Raw genomic sequence first — 21,549 nt, 5'->3', positions numbered from 1 at the left:
GACCAAAATATTAATCATATGTCTCCACTTTGTCCGTCGGAGACTATGGTGCATCCATACAGACTCCAGGCTTCCTTGAGTCCCTCCATGTCTTTCTGATTTAATCCCACCTTCTTCTTCAAACATGCGGTGTAGAGAGTCTCAGAACTAGCAGATGTAAGGATGATGCTCTTGCTCTACCAGCAGCTACAAACTGCATGGTAAAACTTCATGCAGTAGGCAGGAGTCCTTGCAATATTGAAGGAACCCTGCAAGCATATAAAAATTGCTCCTTTGTAATTTTAGCCTCTTGCTTCAAGCATGGTGCCCAAGCAGCAAATATCAGAGTAACTCTCGGAGTGACAGCTGCTGCTGGACCACATGTCATCTTGGCAAGAGGCAGTGGATAGCCCATCTGACATGGATGTCGATGGAGTGGTAGAACAGAGACACTCCTATGCACTTGCGATGACGATGCAGATGGTCCCTCCTCCTCTGTGAGCGAGACATACCCAAACCCTCCACATCCCTGATATCTAACTGGGATGATGTGATTGTGATGATTGCCTCAATGCCCAACTTATGCTGTTCAATCAATAGTTTATCTTGAAGAACCTAATCTATGACCATAGGATGGGGGAGGTGTCGAATCTCAACAAATTTGGTAGAGCTACCTCCATATTCCAAGAAGATCCCCTTTGGAATGGCATGGCAAGGACCTTTACCCTAGCCTCACTCCCATAAGAAATGCACTCAAACTTGAGGAGCAAAACCCGTCAATGTCCACCGCAAAACTTGGATACTGACCTCCTTGTGCGAGATGTGCCATAAAATGGTATCTTGCCACACATCCCACCTTGTGCTTCCACCAGCACGTCTCAAGGCCATGGTATGGATAATGGGATGAGGAAGGGAGAAAGAAGGCAAGTAGAGGATAGACTCTAGAGCAAGAGATTGGCAAGGCTAGTGGTTGGAGAGGATAGAGAAGGCAAGTAGAGGCAAGTAGAGATTGGAGAGGATAGAGGACAAAGGAGAGGCTAGAACAATGGAGAGGATAGATGTTGGAGAGGATAGAGAATAGAGCATAGAGGGCAGAGAGGATAGAGGCTAGAGGAGAGGCTGGAGAGGGTACTAGGTAGAGCTTAGAAGTAGAGGATAGAGGTTGGACAGGAAGAGGCTAGAGGAGAGGGCTAGAGAGACTAGAAGTCTAGAACTAGTTAGGCAGCATGCTAGTGGGTATAGGCTGAGATAGCAAGGGGTTTAGCAAGGGAGGGCAGAGTCGGGAGTGTACAAAGGGTAGAGTAGGGAGTGCATGGAGCTACAACAAAATGGTAGCAAAAATGAGGTGAAAACGAGGAAGAATAGACCTTTGAGATTCGCGCCACGAGATTTTGTACCATGGCATTTCACCCTAGGCAGCAACATTTCAACCATTCACCAAAACGTTTCTTCTCGTTTTGTTGCCACAAAATGCATTTTTTGGTAACTTGCACACACAACAAGCTACCAAGTGGCCAGTGCGACCGCCAAGGTGAGTTGCAAGGGGTAGCATATTCAAAGTCATGTATACCATGCGTAGGCAAATCGAAGGCCTTCATCCAATGGCGCACATGCAGTGCCTGATATGAATCGTTCAATCTCATCATTCATCCAATAGCACATGTGCACCTCCTATTGTGCATCATCTGATCTAATCTAACCTAATCTAATCGCACAATGCACACACTTCATCAAGTGTTCAATGAGCACTAGATTCTAGTTTTACAAATTTTTGTTTATGTTTCATGTGTTCCTTTCTCAAACATATTGTACTTTGGTTGACTTTGTTGCAATTATAATATTCACAAAGACATGTGTTTGCAATGATTGCACAAATTCCTGTGCTTTCATAGGTACTATCCCCTTGTAGCTTTTTCTTATTAAAGAGAATACTTAGCTTTTGTAAAAGCCTAGGTATTCACCTTTGTATTGTCTGCAAGCGTACTTATTCATATTGTCTTTTATGCCTTCACAAGTGACCCCTCAGACAAGACTTCTTGCAAGCTTCCTTATTCATATTGTCTTTTGTGCCTTCACAAGTGATCACTCGTGAAAGACTTCACAATTGACCATGAGTGGCCACTCGGGAAAGACTTCTTGTGCTTTTTCATTTTTATATTGCAGTTCTACTCCTTTTCTTCTTTGAATTCTTTAATTGTACCTTCCTCTTCCTCATCATTTGACACTTGTTTTATGGCAATCTTCTCTATCCACCATCACAATTTTGGGTAGCAAAAATATTCAAATTGCTTCTTGGTCACACCTTTCAATAAAACTCTACAATGAAATCATCTATACATACTACCCTACCTGTCAGTTATGCTTCAAAGTAAGTGACACTAGGACTACATCTAGACAAGAAGGGGGAAATAAAAATGCCATGCAAATTCCACCTAATCAACAAGATGCACTTAGGTCTACTCTTAGATTCATTTCTAGTCCACCATGCATCTATATACAAGTGATACAAATATGCTAGACCATAAAGTTGAGATTAGCAAATATGCATCATAGATTGTGAAGCTTCTCTATAGAATTTACTAATGAACCTTCTACAAAGAGTTCTAAGATTGTCTAAGATCCAAACATTATGGAGACTTATAGCAATTAGAAATGAAATTATGTGGAATCCTACATTTAAAAAAATTTCATGGACAAAAATAAATTGTGGAACAAATGGTTAGAGTTAACAATTTATAACACCACATTAGCTGCACACAACCACACAAGAAAAAAATAACAAGATTCACGTGGCATACTGAGAACAACCAAATCCTATCTTGCCATGCTTGATTCAAAATCTTCAATGCACTCATTAAGGGAGATAAGGAGCCAACACATTGCGGGCACATTGCCATGCTCTCATGGTTAGGCCTCATAAAAACTTGCATGCATGCTATAGCAAATTCTTGAATTATTAGGTCTTGTTTCTTTCCACTTCAATATATGTAGCAATAACCTTCCTAATACAAAGATGTGGTTTGTTAAAAAATATGTGTAGATGAGTTTACATTCATATACTATGAACTTCTCACACTAGAGAAAAGATCATTATTAAGAGCCTTTAAAAACTCAAAATCAATTTACAATCCCTTTAGGCACTAAAAGACTCAAGTCATTAATTGTCTCCTTTTTCACACATGCATTTTCTCAAGTACATATAGATTATCATCATTACTTTTGTAAAGTAGCGCCAATAGGTTCAATTTGATCCCTCAATTTTGGTGGATGAAAACATTTGAGCATGCCTTTTTATCTTCATGGAGATGAAGTGGAAAAGGTAGCATAGTCGACATAGGACATGGCTATACAATCTTGAATAGCAAGCAACCATAAAAGAGGAGAGACTCATCAATGGTATTGTTAGTGAATCCACTAGTTATGTGCTTTGGATTATACAATCTTGAATAGCAAGCAACCATAAAAGAGGAGAGACTCATCAATGGTATAGTTCATGAATCCAGTAGTTATGTGCTTTGGATTATTTGTCTTTCACACCATCATATTACTTCTGTCAAAACTTGGATGCACTCTAGGAGTACTCGGGTGTACTATGCAAACGACTTCACCTCCTCAAAATGTGACTCCTCCTTGTATACAAAGTATTTGGTAGGAACCAATCCTATTCCACAAGTCGAGAGGGTGATGTATGAGTGTTGGTGTTGGTAAAAATACGGTGCCTCTCCCACCTTGGGACTCAGGGTCAAGGAGCAAAAGAGTTTGGTGGTTTCCTAGTCTTCCACTGCCATGTCTGCCTCACCAAAATGTAGAGTTTCCTTCACGAAACTTGCCATAGCTATAATTGGCACAATTGTATTGCCTCTTATTTTCTGTACTCGGACTGTAGTGGCACTTGAGGTCCGAGTATGGCCCCCTCGTGGTCATGATTTTTGCCAATGATCTGCCACCATCTATGGGCTTGAGGGATCTTTAGAGTAAAACTTCCGCTGATAGCTTCCTCTAAGCTCATGGGGTCAATTGAAGTGGCTGACAGGTTGTCTGTAGTTGCAGACTTGGGATTGGCCCTAGCATTTCCTTCTTAATCCTTGGGCACTTTTGTCTCTTTGATAGATTTTTATGGCTCCCCTATGGCTATGTTTTGCTTGGATGTAGATGGATTTTCTACCACGTTCTCAGCCACCTTCTTTTGCTTCTCTCCTCCATTTGTGTCAGTTTGCCTACTATTTCTACTTGCTTGATTTGTTCGTGCCTACTCCATTTCTATCAGTCTCCTCCTCTGTCAAGACCTTTTCCTATTCAAGTGAAGCTGACATAGATGCGGAAGGAGATTGCACCTCAAGATGAAGTGAAATGAGTTAGTACTTGTTGCTTGGGCTCACTTTGTGGGGATGAGTCAATTGTAGTGACAGGCAGATCCTCCAGAATTGGCTTTAGTACTTGTTAATGTAGTTAAGCCATTGTTGACTGAGTCTTCCTCAAGAAACTTGGAACAAGAGCAAGTGATGGTCCTACTCTGTAACTTCCACCGCAGACTCTTCAATTGTTGAGCTAGCCTCAACCACCTTACTAGATCCACCCACCTCCTCGGAGTTCTTGGCCACCCTGCCAAATCATGCAAAGATATAGACTTAACTCGTAGTGTGCTATGCACACCCCCTTCAACTACTTATCATATGTTTCAATAAAAATTTCTAGCCAATTGAGTCTCCATAAGCAGCTATTGCTTTGGCCACCCATGAACTTGTGATGTATGCAACCTTGGCTCTTCTTGAGTCTAATATACTAGGTGAGGAACCTATTGAATGGCTGAAAGTCAGCATTGATGGCTTTACTAATCAGATAACCTTACGATTGATGGAAGGTGTGGTCCTCAAACTTTCTATTGCAGTGAGCTGATGTAGCTCATAGACAAGACGGTGAGAAGATTTGACCAAGTGGCCAAATCTCTTTGAAGGTTGAGATGGTAAGGGGATTTGACCATGTCGGCAAAACTCCATGAGGGCACTATGAGAATGATGGTACTAGACAAGCCAAGAGAGGAGGGCCACTTGACCAAGATGGTCAAAATATTTGACCATGTGGCCAATCTATCGGATGGTTGTAATACTATCATGAGCTCTCATGGACAAGATGGGAGGACTCATGGAGGTACAAGTAAACAAGGTGGATAGATAATTTACCCACATGGCTAGATCTCTAGGGCTGAATTTCTAGGATGGTAGTAATAATGTGAGGTGGGCATCATGAACAAGAAGAGGAGAATATTTGACCATGTGGCCAAATCTCTATGGATCCTATTGAACAATACAAAGGCCAAATCATAATCTAAATCCTAGAAGAGGGATTGTGATTGAGGATATTTATAAACATTGGTGAAGATTGAACCAAGTGGTCAAATCTAAAGGGTGGATGTAATGCTATGAGGAGTTCTCTATGGAGAAGATGGTGAGAATATTTGAACTTGTGGCAAAATCTCTATAGGGTCGTATGAACAAGAAGATGAAAGGATTTGACCATGTGGCCAAACCTCCCTGTGGGCACTATGATCATGAAGTGGACAAACCAATAGGACAATGCCACATGAACAAGATTGTCAAAATATTGAACATGTGGCTAAATCTTTACTATAACTTTATGAAGAAGATGACGAGACGTTCTCACCTTGTGGCCAATTATCTATGGAAGAAAGATGGTGTACAAATCATAGTGACAAGCCTTGAGTATGGATTGGGAGTATGAGGACACTTGCAAACAATTTAAAGATTAAACTAGATGGTAAAGACTTTACATGGGATGTAATGCTATGACAAGGACTCTATGGAGGAGATAGTGAGAGACTTTACCATATGGCCAAATATTTTTGAGGGCCACTTGAAGAAGATGGTCAGAATATTTGACCATGTGGCCGAATCTTTATGATGTAACATTGGGAAAACCTGCATTTCATTTTTTTGAAATTTAAATAAGAACTAATGCCAAATCGTTTGGAATTTAAATTTCAAATTCTTCCCTTACTTCCCTTTCTACCTTCCATCCTTTTATTCATATTAATGTTTTCCTCCTTTCCTTTTGTCACTGTCGATTCAAATTTCAAAATATTTTTCCTCCTTTTGCTTTTGCCTCCGTTCCTTTTCTCCTATCAGTACTTTTCCTCTCTTCCTTTTCTCCCTATCAGTACTTTTGGCTTCCTTCCTTTTCTTCCTATTAGACTTTTCCTCTCTCTTGTTGCTTTGCTTCTCTTCTTGACTCAAAATTCAAAATATTTCATTATTTCCCTTACTCCCTCCCTTCTTTTACTTTTGCTTCCCTTCCTTCTCCCCCTATCAATACTTTTCCTCTCCCACCTCTCCCAACTTCTTTCCCCTTTCTTTCAAATTACAAATCAGAAGCTTCGAGACAAGGTGCTTACAAAAGACAAAGACCTTCAAGTCTCTTTTACAAGACGAAGAAGACTCATAATAATTTTAACATGCTATGATCTTGGGTTGTAGTAGAGTGGGAGACTAAGGGCAATTCTATCCAAATCAAACAAGCCAAGGAGAGAGGGAGACAAAGAGTGACTCTACTTGGATTGAACATGCCTAGGTGTTTTTTGTTTCTCTAAAATTTGTTCTATGGTCCTTTCCGAGAGTTTCATGCTAGTTCTTTGAAAACTTCCCTCTCTCAACAAGGTTTTGTGCTACTTCATCTGGCTCTAGGACCATTGCCAAAGGAGCTAGGGTAAGATGTAATGTTGATTTGAGGTTTGAAGTCCTAAACACACAAAGAAAAGCCACTACCCAAATATTACTACTACTTATATAATCTCTATTTGAGTTCTTTGTAGGATTTATTGCAAGCAAGTTGAGTGGCATTCTTGATTTTGTTGCAAAGGGGCATGAGGCATGCATCACAAAGATTGCAGAGGGGCTTGGCATGGGTAGCTTGTAGTACAGAGCGAGTGTGACCATTTTACTTAGATTCTCCTTAGATTTAAGACCTCCCCCCTCTTAAAAAATTGACCCCTAATTTTCTTCCCCTTTTCCCCCTTTAAAAATTCAACCTTTGAAATTAAATGGTTATTTTGTTTCCCCTTTAGCCCCCTTAAAATTGAACTAAAAAGTTACTTGCTCCCTCCATTTTTAAATTAGGTGTAGTCCTTCCCTTTTCAATTTAGGTTTAGGTCTTCCCTCCCATTTTAATTTAGGTTTAGGTCTTCCTTTCCTCTTTTAATTTAGGTTTTGATCTTCCCTTGACTTTCAACACTTTTTAATTAAACACATTTTAAATTCAGTGCTTTTTAATTTAGATTTGTTCTCTCTCCCTTTTTAATTTAGGTTATATGCTTCCATGCTTTTAATATAACCCTTAATAATAATAATTAGAGTAAGAGTAATGAGAAGAATAATAATAATAAACCATTCCCTACTTTAATTTGCACTTCCACTATTCCCCCCTTTTACATGTTAACCCTTTCACACTTCCCCCTTTCCCCCTAATTCCCTTTTGTAAAAATTCCCACATTCCCCTCTTTTTCTCCCCCTCCAATTGCCACAAAATGAAAATCAATTAAAAGTTAGTTTATATTAGTCTAGGTAAGTTTATTTAGGTTACTCTAAGGGTATATGCATGTTAAGGTGGACCACTTTTTTAAGCTAAATAGTGGGTGTTGGCTAGTGGTTGGTGGCATGAGTAACTGAAATTCAAAACTTGGGATTTAAAAAAAAAATTGTCACTAAAAGTCAAGCCCATGAAATTATGAATTGAACTATGTGGGTGTGCATGCAGGACATGACTTGATGTGTACTCGCATGAGAGCTTCCTCTTCGTGGATGCCAAGCTTTCTCTTTCTCCCACATTTATGTTTGCTTTCTTCAACAACTCTCCAACATTGAATATCTGGTGACACTTTCTCCCTGCTCAATACTCCCAAACACATTCTCCTAGATGGGTTAGGTTGGCAACCACTTCTCGTGAAGGTTTCAGTGTTTCTAGCACAAGAATTTTGGCTTGTTGCCTTTATATTTTGTTTCCCCAATTTCCTTAGCTATTATTCAACTCACTTAAGGTTGAAGTTTTGATCACGCTACGTGATATCTTGTTGTGTTGTATGATTGAATGTCCGTTTCACGCACCACATTTTAAAAATCCGTAATAGAAGCAATTTTGCAAAACAAAAGAGGACTTTAATGGCTAAGTATGGCCTCAGCTTAAGTGGTGTGAAACCCTACCACTTATCATCCTCAAATGTCTTGGATGAGCTATGGCTCTCTATTTTCAAGGAGGTCTGAAATGGGATAGGGCCAATTAAATGTAGAATGGTGGAGGTTTGACAATCACAGATCAGTTGAGCAGCAAGTTATGGTTGATATGGCAGCCATAGTACTTCATGCATCCATGACTGTGTTGAGACTTGGTTCTCACATGTTTGCCATTGGGGCTACACTTCCAGTTCTTGCTTCCGTTGCAGTGGGAGTTGGTAGCATGATTATGGTAGATTTTGGCAGTAGGGAAGCGGTTGTGGACATCAGGTCCTTATGCTTCCAGGAGCAGCATGCAGGTGATGCAGGTTGGGTAGACCAGCAGAGGTCTATCGTAGGGCATGTGCTTATGGTCACAGGTGGTACAGAGACATTTTCTCTACACAGTGATAGTTCGAGTGCTATGGACTTAGCACAGGAGCACGTGGTGGTGAGAGTTCACTCTCCCAGTGAGATCTCCCAGTGAGATCTGGCATGAGATCTTGGTTGACAGGCATCTACAGCTTGTCATTTTCTATCCTGCAAACTTGATGTCTGCTAGCAGCTTATCCTCTATGCACTTTGCACATTATAAAGTGCCGATGGGCATAGGATGACGGTCTGGTCATCTTGTTTTTCAGCCTATGGCTGATTGTATTATATGTGTACTATACTCCCTTAAAGGCACACTGCCTTTAAGTGGGAGGTTGTTGGGGTAAAGGGCAGTGTGCCCACCCACTTGTACAGTGCCCATGTATACTCATATATATATGATAGAGGAATAAGCTGGAGTAGCTTTTGCTCCACCACTTTTGGTGTCTCCTATCCCTTTGTGTGTGCTCTCCTCTCCCACACATACACCTCATAAAGAAAAAAACCACAATAGAAAAATATACAATTAGGCCTGTGTTGCGGAAGATTTTTTAAATAGTCTCGCAAGACAAGTTCTTTATGCATGTACACGTGCTGAATCAAAACTTCTTTCACGGATATCTTCCCTTTGGTGATTTTAAAATCTCGTACTCTTCCCTTCCACGACGCCAAGAAAATGTTTTTTGTCTGGGGTCTTTTTCTTTTGCTAGGTTGCATGAGCACCCATGCTCCTTTCGAAACACTAAACCTTTCCCAAGTTCCTTCCGTTTTGACTGTACTTGAATTCTCTACTGACGAAATAGAAGAAGCAGGTCGACGGGGTAAGGATGTTTGGTATAATTCTGCCTTCGTAGCATTATCATCCACAGAGCGTCTTCCACAAGAACGGCCGTGGTTTTGGTTCACCATGGATATTTTCTGAATCTGTAACAATAGCAAAGTAATGTAACTAAGATAACAATTTGAAGTTTCAAGAAAGAGAAAGTGGGCAGACAGGCAGTTGACGAGAAACATCTTACTCTACGCCAAACAGGATCAAGGGAGCAGTTTTGGAAAAGAAAGGCTGTTGCACAATGAGGCAATGGTGTAGAATGGTAGACCTTTCGCACGAAAGGCGGCACAACATTTGAAAGTTCAAAGGAAGGTGGAAGCGGGAAGGATCTTGTTAGATAAAATGTCAGTTTAGATTCTATCTTCTTGTCCAAAGATCTTCTGAGAATAAAAAACCAATCTCCACATTAATGTAGCACGCTTGTACTTACATAAAGTATTGTTTCTTTTTTCTATTTTCTCTTATTTTCGTGAATTTTCAACGTTACGTTGGCCCTCTATTGATTGGTTGAGAGCTTATTTTTCCAAACCGTAAAAGGCCCCAAAATGAGCTCCCTTTTCTCCTAATGTGAATAAGGCCCACATTCCTAGATTTGGCCACATGGTCAGATCCACTCACCACCTCTATGAGGGCATCTACAGACAAGATGGTAAGATTCACAGAGAGAGAGAGAGAGAGAGAGAGAGAGAGAGAGAGAGAGAGAGAGAGAGAGAGAGAGAGAGAGAGAGAGAGAGAGAGAGAGAGAGAGATTGGCTATGAAAAAAGGGTGTTACTCTAAAAAGACATTGGGATTGGTCAGATGGTATGGCCTCATAGTGTAAGGCTGTTAGGCCTTTCTATTGTGTTACAAGATATATTGGACTAACAAGGATGGAATAGGGATATGAGCTAGTTCTTCCTCAGCAGGTTAGGCCTGGCAAGGGAGATCATGAAAATGCTAGAGAAGTGGTGAAAAGAACATTGATACAGGAACAATTAAAGCGTAAGGGTCCCATCTTATAGTGTGCGATAGATGTGGTTAGTTTTCTACTAGACTTATTCTCAAAGAGAGCAAACATAGCATATCCTCTAAAAGAAAGGGAGTACATCTATGTGTTTTGAGAGATTAAGTTGGGAGATGTGAATAGGGAGGTGAAGTCAAATTCTGAGAGTATTTCAAATTCTTTCTCATTGCATAATCTCATGATCAGAACCCAAGGGGTCCAATGAGCCTATCGACCAGAACATTGCATGCTTATGTGATCCATGCATGCATTCACAATGGAATTGCTACATTAACAAGGCCCACATGCAACTTTGGGCCTATCACAGTATGATGTGACTACCTGATGATGCTAGAGTTAGCATAGACGAGGTAAATGGGTATGACAGTTTCATTTATGAAGGCCACCATGATGTGTTAAGTAGAACTTTGTGAGTAGTGACGCCGTTGCAAAAAAATCCAAATGCAGCAGCCAATGATGTGGATGTAGAATTTTTTCTTTATCAAGTGTAGTGCAATAAAGGAGAATGTAGAAAAGGGGTACATTGATGGATGGAAGTATGTGATAGATAAAGGCTTCTATGTTGTGAAAGGAATTTATTATAAGAAAATAAATTCCTATACCTTAGAAATAGATAAGAACTAGTGCCTTGACCACATCCTTCAAAATAGATGAGAACTAGTCCTTGTCCCTTGAGAACTTTGTCCACATACTTTCAAATTTTGTCTATTGCATCAAGATACTCGTGGAGCACATCCCAAAAAGAAGGCAAATGTAAACAATCATCCAAGAGAGTTATGAAGAAACCTATGACAGTATGCTTGGCATTATAATATCAAAAGCATTGTATATGGTCTTGGCCTTAAGGGAGGTGTATCCAGAACCCTGACAATTATTTGAATATGACACTATGATCTATGATGGATGTACATCATATTATGTGACTAAAATATTTGTTTTTTTAAATTTGTGTTCTTTCAAGTCTACCTGCATGACAATTCATAGTTTCCACCATAACAAATGTTCGTGCAACTTTTGCAATATGTAAATTGAGAACAATGTTCAAACTACTACTTTTGATGCACTATTTGCTTAGCAATATTCTAGTTAGTAGGGTATCTTTTATGTTAGTTTTCTTATTGTTACAATATACTTGTTAATGTATAAACACTTCTCTTTTAAATATTGTGTTGAGAGTACTTTGGGCAATTGTTAGAATATAGTTGTTAATACATAAACACTTCTCTTCACAAACTCACTCGCATAGGTTCAAATCTCACTGGTGTCAATCTCAGTAGTATCGGTCACATGGAGAATGGAACTATTGCCATTCTTATTTAGATTTTAGAGAATGGCAGTGGTGCCAATCTCATGTGACTAACACCAGTGCCATCATCAATGGTATTAGTCACATTGTTCTACTTTAGGTTCTAGAGGATGGCACTGGTGCCAATCCCATTGGTGAATTTTTGGAGAATGGCCCTTATGCCATCCTCATTGGTGTCAGTCACATGGAGAATGGCACTAGTGACATTGTAATTTAGATTCTACAGAATGGCATTGGTGCCAATCTCCATGCAACTAACATCATTCGGCACCAATGCCATCATCTATAAACTCAGATGGATTAAAGGAAAAATGTCAGAGATTTATTAGACTCTCACATTGAAATTTCCACCAACGCCATTCTCCACAAACTCAGTGGCACTGGTTCAAATCTCGCAAGTATCAGTCACATGGAGAATGGCACTAATGCCATTCTGAGTTAGATTTTAGAGAATGGTATTGGTGCTAGCCTCCATGTGACCAGTGTGATTGGCACGAGTGCCATCATTACTGGTATCTGTCACATGGAGAATGGCACCACTGCCATTTGAATTTATATTCTAGATAATGGCACTGATGCCAATCTCACTGGTGAGTTTTTGGAGAATGGCATTGGTACCATTCTCATTGGTATCAATCACATAAAAAATGGCACCGGTGCCATTCTAATTTAGATTTTAGAGAATGGCACTGGTGCCATTCTTCATTCTCCACAAACTGACATTGAGATTGGAACCAGTGCCGATTTCCATTTGATTGACACCAGTGAGATTAGCACCAATGCCAATCTCCTTTTGACTGACACTAGTGAGATTAGCACCAATGCCAGTCTCCACAAACTCACATGGAGATTGACACTAGTGCTAATCTCCATTTGAGTTTGTGGAGAATGGCACTTGTGCCAATCTCACTTGTGTCAGTCTCATGGAGATAGGCATCAGTTCCATTCTCCAAAAACTCACATGGATTATAATGCCACTTATGCCAAGCTCATCGATGTCACTAATGTCAAGTTCAATGATATCAGTCACATGGATTAGAATGGCACCAATGCCATTGTCTACAAACTCACATGGATTAGACTAGCATTGGTGCACATTCTAATCCATGTGATTTTGTTTGGGGATAATGGCATTGGTGCCATTCAGATAGCAATGGCACCAATGCATTCTAATTCATGTGAGCTTTTAGAGAATGACAATGGTGCCATTCTCATTTGAATGGTACTAATACCATTCTCTACAATCTAAATTACATTGGTGTCAATCTCCATATGATTTTGTGGACAATATCACTTGCTCCATTGTCCTTATCAGCCACATGGAGAATGACACCAACGCCATTCTAATACAGATTCTAGACCTTGTTTAGGTGTACAAGTGGTATCCTTTGCTTTCTCTTTTGTCCATTCCTTGAACCCTCTTGTCTTCCCTTGTCTAGTCTTCAATAGGAAATTTAGCCTTTGCACTCCCTCCCTTGCCATTCTTCTTAGTATCCAAAGACTTTGTTCAAGTGTACAAGAGATATCATTTGCTTTCTCTCTTGTCCATGCCTTGAAATCTCTTGTCTTCTGCGGTCTAGTCTTCATTAGGAAATTCACCTTCTGCACTCCCTCCCTTACCATGGTTCTTAGCCTACAATGATGCTATAACATTGCTCTATTTTGATGTACTTGTCCGCCATAGAGAAACAACATGGGGGATGAATTTGATGTACTTGTCCACATAAAGAAACAAGATCGGGGATGGATTTACTACATGTAGATTAGATAAGCTATAAGCATGATAAAAATTAAGCGAGAAATATAGGTCAATGGGAGAATCTGTCCCATGTAGAGTTATAAATATTGGTACTCCACACCATTTTTTAGGTAGATTTAAACCTCTAAAAATTAACCCATATGTTTTTTGGGGCAAAAGTTTCACATTTGAAGCTCTTAAAATTTCCTTGGATGCTTGAACTCATGCCTCTCACAAGCTCGTGGAAGTGAGAGAGGATTGCACAAGAGATTGACTAAGTGTACACCAAGTTGTATTCCATGAAAACTGAGAATATATACATGGACCCCTTAGGGTTAGGGTTAAGGTTTGTCCCATAATGCTATGGAGCAATTTACACACCATTCTCAATAGCCCCTCTTAAATTGCACTACATAAGAAGAGGGTGCTTTACAAATCACAATTTTTGGATTTTTTGAATGTTGCATAATGGCAATAGAAATAAAGATAAAAAAATATGCACAAGAGTGCAAAAAGAGCATAGCAAAAAAAAGTATGTACAAAGGTGTACAACTTAACCATCACTTCCCCCTCTTAAGTTGCAATTGGCGAAGATCAAGCTGATGTCGAAAGTGTACAAACTTATCAAGGGAAAGTGGCTTGGTGAAGATATCTACGACCTGTTCTTGTGTCAAACAATGTATCAAGTCGATTTCTTCACTAAGAACTTTCTCATGGATGAAGAAATAATGCAGAACACAATGTATTTTGTTTTGGAATGAAATACTGAGTTCTTTGCCAATTGAATGCTGCTCATCTTATTTGAATAGATCATAGTAGTGTCTCTAGAAAGTATCTCAATCTTTGAAAGAAGCCTTCTGAACCAAATTTCTTCACAGGTTGCATTGGTGGATCCTCTATACTATGCTTCGATGGAAGACAATGCCACTGTTGCATTGGTGGATCCTCTATACTATGCTTCGATGGAAGACAATGCCACTGTTGGTTGCTTCTTGCTTTGACAAAGCTGCGGAGCCAAGATTGAAGCAATATCCACGGATCTTTTGTCATTTACATTTCCTGCCCAATCAACATCCGTGTATCCATGGAAGTGTAAGTCGGATGACTTGGCATAATTTTGTCCATGATCCCATGTACCATGAAGATATCTGAGTATTCTCTATGTTGCAAGGAGGTGAGTCTTCTTAGGATTTTGCATGAACTGACTAAGCACACCAACTGCATATGAGATGTCTAGCCTAGTGATAGTCAAGTAGATCAAGTTGCCAAGGAGGTGCTTGTACTGTAGAGGATCTGAAGCTAGAGAAGTGTCAAGTGGTGACAACTTGATATTGCATTCAATAGGAGTAGGGAGTGGCTTGCAGTCATGTAGATGAAACTACTTAAGTACCTTTTGAGCGTACTTGCCCTGAGAAAGTGTAATCCCTATGTCATTTCTGCATATTTCTATTCCAAGAAAATCATGGAGTTCCCCCATATCCTTCATGTCAAACTCTGCGCAGTAAGCTGACTTTTGCCTTCTAAGATGAGATGTCCATTGGTCAAGTCATCTACATGAAAAAGTGGAGGCTCAATTTCATACTCCAGAGACCACTAAACAAGGGGCTTTAGGTAGCAAATGAAAGCGCTATCAAAGTGACTTCATATTTCAACATCACTTTTAGGTGAAGAGAGATGCTAAGCACAAGACAAAGATATGGGGCAAATTGTATACACTCCACCACTCATGTATGTTCTCCTAGAGAGGGCTTGCAATTTCTTCAATTCCTACTTGAAAGAGGTTTCTTTTTCTTATACATTGATTTCTCTTAAGATTTCTCATGAGGAAGAATAAGTAGAAAACAAAGCATAGAAATGGATCATTCTAATATTTAAGGGGAATGTGTAGCATCATTCACCATGTGGCACAATATTTCAAGATGCCAACTGGACTTGGTGGAACCCTTTCTTAGCAAAACAAATGCTAATTATAGGGAACCTAGGAATGCAATGAATGATTTTGAACTCAAAATGTTTTCGATGATGACTTGCATGCTAACTTTAATCAGCCCATGGTGAGAAGAAATGTTCTAGACCAAGAAAATGCACATTCAAGCTTGGAGAATGGGAGCAGATGGAGGAGGTTGGGAGTGGTTTGGTTCAAGATTTTATCGTAATATGGTGGCGGCCCTCACTTACAATGGCCCAAAGATTTGCCCTTCTATATTGCTAAAGTTGTTGAGGATATTATACAAGGACATTATAGAATAATCAAAGGCATTGGAAATTCAAGTTGATTGGTACTTACAACATCCTTAGATGAATTCACCAATCTTTATAATCTTGAAATGGTAGGAACAAGCAAGCACAAAGTAGAAGCAAACAAGACAAGAGTCGATAATTTGGTTCGAGCCAATGTTGATATTATGCAGTACCAACGCATGTTGTAGTAGTCATTTTGCGCACGGTATTACATGACAAAAGTGACCAAAAACTTGCTTCGTGAGCTAGATGCACAAAATGTGTCAATAGGACAAACAAGAGGATTGAATGCAATTGAGTTGGCATTTGAGCCAAATTGAGAGGTGGGTAAATGCCAAAGAGAAAGGTTTTTGGCCTTACAAGGGTCCTAAGGGATGACTTGGTAAGTGAGTTGCTAATCAGGGCCATAGTTTTGAAGTTAGTTCATTTGGTCAATTTAACCTTGCAAATTATGGTTAGTATGAGGCTTAAATGTGGGTTAGTAGAGGTTTAAGGGCTTCTAATGTGTTTAAGGTTTAAGGTTTTTATTTTCTTGTAGAGGTCCCAAATGTTTTTGTCTTTTATCCTAAAGCTTTTGTCTTTTGTCAGGTAAGTCTCTTGTATGACATTTATATTACTCTTACCAAAATAGGCAAGTCCCCACTTTTATTTAATGGCCCATCCACCACACACACACACACACACACATACACCTTTTCACCTCTTTTCTCTCCTCTCTTTCACTCATCTACCTTTACCGACATTCCTTCACCTGCACTTGCTTTTTCTCTTTTCCTTTCCAATTTACACCTATCGTTTTCCTTCACAAGTTATTCGAAATATTCATCGAGCTACTTACACTTGGACTTATAATGATACTCCAAACAGGGCCATAGTGGGATCCCCACCTTGTTTGATAAGTCTTTGACCACATCACTAAGTAGCATATAAAGCAAAGACCTAGAATCAGTCGAAAAAGTTTAGTGTGTACATGAATGATGTGTGTGTGGAGGGATAAATTTGTTTGCTTTCTTGGAGTGGAAGAAAATGAGCATTTCCCTATACCATGGAAGAAAGTGATGAAATTTAACGGTTTGCAAATTTTCTAAAAATGCAAGCACTTAAAGCTTCCAAAGATAGTTTTTTGGACAAGTGTGAAATATTTCATACCTTTTCTTTTAACTTTGAAATTTCTAACTTTTCAAACACCCCTAATTTTGACATAATCTCTAGTTATTGATGCAAATGTAACTCTGCTTCATGCCAAAAAATACAGATGACCTAGAGTGTGTACTTATGGTTTCTAACCCTACCAACACTTCAAGTTAAAGAAAACAAAAAGTAAAGTTCTCTCCCAGGTTTTTATGGTCTTTTATGGTTGTCCAAAAGATGAGAGATGCAGCTTTTGAGGTGGATTCTCCTTCCAACACTAGGTCGCACAAAGTATGTTAAAAAGGGAAGTTGGGTCAGAAAATAGCAGTACACAGCCCCCTCAAGTTTTAATTAACTACTTACAGTGAGAACCACTTGCCAACTTCCTAAGGTATTGGTAATCTGAGAAGGAGGACGAGTGTCAGTATAATTGCAAACATCATAATGAGTAATAGGTTTAGAGCTATTCCCATATTTCCTTCATAACCCCCTGTGCTTTACTTTTCTTAAGGTACTACTACCTGAGAAGGAAGAGGATTGTCAGTATTGTTGTAAACTTGCATCAGAAGAAGTTTAACGACCTTCCAATACTCTGCTTGCACCACCTTCTTGGGATCGAGCTTCGACGTATCAATAATATTAGATTTTTTGAGATGTATTACCTATACTGTAACATGTTCAGTTATCTTTGTCCTCTACGTTGCCAGTGGGATGATGTCTTCATGAACCCATTTCCGATTGCCTTCAGGATCAAGTACCTCTTCATACATACTTCATAGTTTAGAAAGTAGACAATTAAACTTCCTCCGAGGCTGTCTTCTGCTTGCCTTTATCCTTCTTGTTAGTCTGCCCTGCTCCACCAATTAAGATTCAATGTTGCAAAGTTGAATCCTTCTTCAGATCCTGATAGCGTCATGTAGGCAATGTTTAGTTTAATGACCGGACTGCTTGTAGATAAAGCAGAGCCAGCAAACTGCCATTCTGGTTCCAGAACATGCCCTCAAGGACCTCTTATGTATAAGTTACCTGGGGTATAAGTAACCTCAAGGACCTCTTAGGAGTGCTATACATATTGATCATGCCCTTCTTGTGTATGGGCACCACCAAACTCAGCGGCAAACCACTTTTCAAACTCAACAATAGGCAGGACTCTCCCCATGTAAGCTTGCAAAAGGTTAAGATGGCACATCACAGCTTCATGTAACCCTCCATCCCTGCAACGCGGCAAGCATGTTCTCCTGTTCATGAGGTGATATGCCTCCAATTACAAATTCATACACCAATTTACTCACATCAATCCAAGAGTGGCCTAGCATTTTCTTCACACCATCACCGATTGGCCTACATGTGTTGGCATGGATGTCTGCTAGCAATACATATGATGAAGAATTCCTTGCGTCTAACTCAAAAACAAACTTTGCAGCACGCACAGCCCGCTCCAAATCATTGTGAATTCTGCATGATGAAAGCAAGCTCAACCATGCTAAAGGGACATGTTCAAATGGCATACCGATGATCAGGTCCTCTGCCTCTTCCAATAATCCTCTTCGCCCAAAAAGATCAATCATGCACACATAATGCTCTGCTGATGGGATTATGCCATGGTCTCTATTCATGGCGGTAAAATATTGCCTCCCATCAGCAACCAGACCTGTATGACTGCAAGCAGTGAGAACACTTATGAAGGTGAGCTTGTCAGGCTCAAAGCCTTCAGCCAGCATTTGACCAAACAATTGCAGGGCCTCCTTACCACCCCCATTCTGAGCACATGCAGCCATCATAGCATTCCAGGAGACTATCTCCCACTTTGGCATCTCTGCAAACACTGCCTTTGCATCATCCAAGCTCCCGCACTTGCCGTACATATTGATAAGGGCTGTTCCGACAACATCTAACTCCCGTTCATTGCCAGCAACAGTAGCATGGATCGCTCGACCCTCTTCAAGGGCTGCCACACTGGCACATGCATCCACGATGCAGATGAAGGTGATCTTGTTTGGCTCGAAGCCGTCCACCTGCATTTGACAAAAGAGTTGCAGAGCTTCCTTGCCATGCCCATTCCGGGCATATGCAGCGATGATGGCACTCCAAGAGACCACATCCCACTCTGGCATCTCATCAAACACTGCACTAGCATCATCTAGGCTTCCGCACTTGCCATACATATTTAAGAGGGATGTTCCCACGACAACATCTGACTCCCAGCCATTGCCAGCAACCGTAGCATGGGTTGCTCGACCCTCTTCTAGGGCTGCCACACTGGCACACGCTTCCAGAATGCAGATGAAGGTGATCTTGTCTAGTTCGAAGCCTTCAGCATGCATTTGACCAAATAGTTGCAGGGCATCCTTGCCATGACCGTTCTCAGCACAAGCAGTGATCATGGCACTCCAAGAGACCATGTTCTTCTGTGGCATCTCCTCAAACACTGCCCTTGCATCATCTAGGCTCCTGCACTTGCCATACATATTGACAAGGGCGTTTGCCACAACAGCATCCGACTCCCATCCGCCATTGGAGACAGCAGTAGCATGAATAATTCGACCATCTTCCAGTGCTGCTACACTGGCACAAGCATCCAGAGCACAGATGCAGGTTGTTTTGTCTGGCTCAAAACCTTCTGACTGCATTTGGCCAAAAAGCTGCAGGCCCTCCTTGCCATGCCCAGTCTGCGCAGATGCAGCTATCATGGCATTCCAGGAGACCACATCCCACTGTATTATTTCTGCAAAGGCTTCTCTCGCATCATTGAGGCTTCCGCATTTGCCATACATGTTAACGAAGGCTGTCCCAACCACAACATCTGACTCCCATCCATTGCGGACAGCAGCAGCATGGATCGCTCTACCCTTCTCTAGGGCTGCTAAACTGGCACATGCATCCACAACAGAGGTGAAGGTGACCTTGTTTGGCTCGAAGCCATCAACCCTCATTTGACCAAACAGTTCCAAAGCCTCCATGCCATGCCCATTCCGGGCACATGCGGCGATCATGGCACTCCAAGAGACCACATCCAATTCTAGTATCTCTGCAAACACTGCCCTCGCATCATCTAGGCTCTTGCACTTGTCATACATATTGACAAGGGATGTCCCCACGGCAGCATCTGACTCCCATCCGTGACCAGCAAGAGTAGTATTGATCACTTGGCCTTCTTGTAAGGTTGCCACACTGGCACACGCATCTACTACGCAGATGAAGGTGACCTTGTTTGGCTCGAAGCCTTCAGCCTGCATTTGACAAAACAGATGTAGAGCCTCTTTGCCATGCCCATTTTGCGCACACGCAGCGATCATGCCATTCCACGAGACCACATCTCGCTGTGGCATATCTGCAAACAAAGCCCTCGCATCATTCAGCCTCCCGTTCTGGGCAAAAGCTGCGGTCATAATATTCCAAGAGTACAAATCCCGATCAACTATCTGATCGAACACAGCCCGTGCATTCTCCAGGCTCCCACACTTGCCGTACATTTGAACAAGAAGGTTACTCAGAAATCTGTCGCCTGTATATCCACGCCTGCTCATGTGTTCATGCACACGCTTGCCCTCAGACAGAGCCTTGGCAAGGGTGCAACGCCTCAAAAGAGAGGCATAGGTAACATGATCTATCTCTGGACCCAAGGTTTCAGGGCCGCAGTCTGCACTGCCCTGATGGGTCGTATTTAAAACACAGGCCCTGCGGTATCTTAGCTCGCTGAGCAACTCGTCAGCAAGCTCGGGCCAATTGGACTTGCAGCCACTGAGCGATGAATTGGTAGCCATCCAGGGAACAGGCAACGCCCCAAGGACCTTGTCCTTGTGCTGACCAAAGTCGATTTTCGTATGTCTAGCCGGAGGTTCCTGCCTATCCGATCCCTTGAAGCTTGCAGGGGTGCAACATACTTGCACGTATTCCACCTCAATCGCAAGCTGAGACATGCCCGATCCCGATCACCAACAAGAAGAAAAGCAACCGAGGATTGTGACTGCGCATTATGAGAGATGAAACTAGATCCGGGCAGGCAGGTGTGATGAGTTCCAGGGTGCACCTGCTAAAAGTATTCCATTTTTCTTATAAATTTGGAGAACATCTTTTGCCACTCTTCTAAATATGTATCGATGAATGGCCATGATGAACACTCGTGTATAATCGTCTTTTCTTACTCGCCTTTCAATAAATGTTCACAAAAGCTGGTCTTTAGATGTGCTTGTAGATAACTACAAGTATCAATTGCTTGCAATCCAAGTGATATTGGTGTAGATGACAAGCCATGTCAATTGATCGTAAGTCACCTCTCCAGCCTACATTGCAACTGTAAAAAGATGAGTCATGGAGGTATACAAGAAACGAAGCACACTTGAAATGCTTTCTTATTCGCGTGACAAATCTCTGTTTTATTGTTACTATAATTACATAGCATTGTTCACATCTTGTATATAACCACACATTGATGTGGATAGAGAGTTGGCATGTGGATAGAAAGTTGGGAGTATATATAACCATATAATCATGTGAGAACATGATCATCTGGGCACAAATTTCACATTACACCTAACCACAAGTTCGTGTAACTACACGTTCATGTGGGGGGAGAGTTGGCATACTTTCACTCCAAAAATTATAAGACCAAGGAATGTGCCATTCCTTGGGATCTTGTATCGTGTATTTTGCAAATTGTATAATATATGTGCGTTCTTTGGGATCATGCATTGTGAATTTTGTAAATCGCATATAATGTATTTTGC

At 40.9% G+C, this 21,549-nt stretch overlaps 1 protein-coding gene across 1 annotated transcript; it reads right to left on the bottom strand.

Annotated features, from left to right (window-relative positions):
• Positions 1-18,018: 18,018 nt before the first annotated feature.
• LOC147900452 (pentatricopeptide repeat-containing protein At2g13600-like) lies at positions 18,019-20,742 on the bottom strand. Its single transcript, XM_087376655.1, has 3 exons — positions 19,284-20,742; positions 18,878-19,133; positions 18,019-18,778 (listed from the first exon to the last, which is right to left on the bottom strand). Exons 1-3 carry the CDS (start codon positions 20,740-20,742, stop codon positions 18,019-18,021), a joined length of 2,475 nt encoding a protein of 824 aa, XP_087232781.1.
• Between the last annotated feature and the right edge of the window lie 807 nt (positions 20,743-21,549).

Source organism: Dipteris shenzhenensis, chromosome 7 (assembly GCF_047967505.1).
Source record: "Dipteris shenzhenensis isolate YYH24624 ecotype China chromosome 7, Dip_SZ_1.0, whole genome shotgun sequence".
Taxonomy (NCBI): Eukaryota; Viridiplantae; Streptophyta; class Polypodiopsida; order Gleicheniales; family Dipteridaceae; genus Dipteris; species Dipteris shenzhenensis.
The sequence above is the reverse complement of the archived record's forward strand: the minus strand, read 5'-3'. Positions and strand labels throughout refer to the sequence as shown.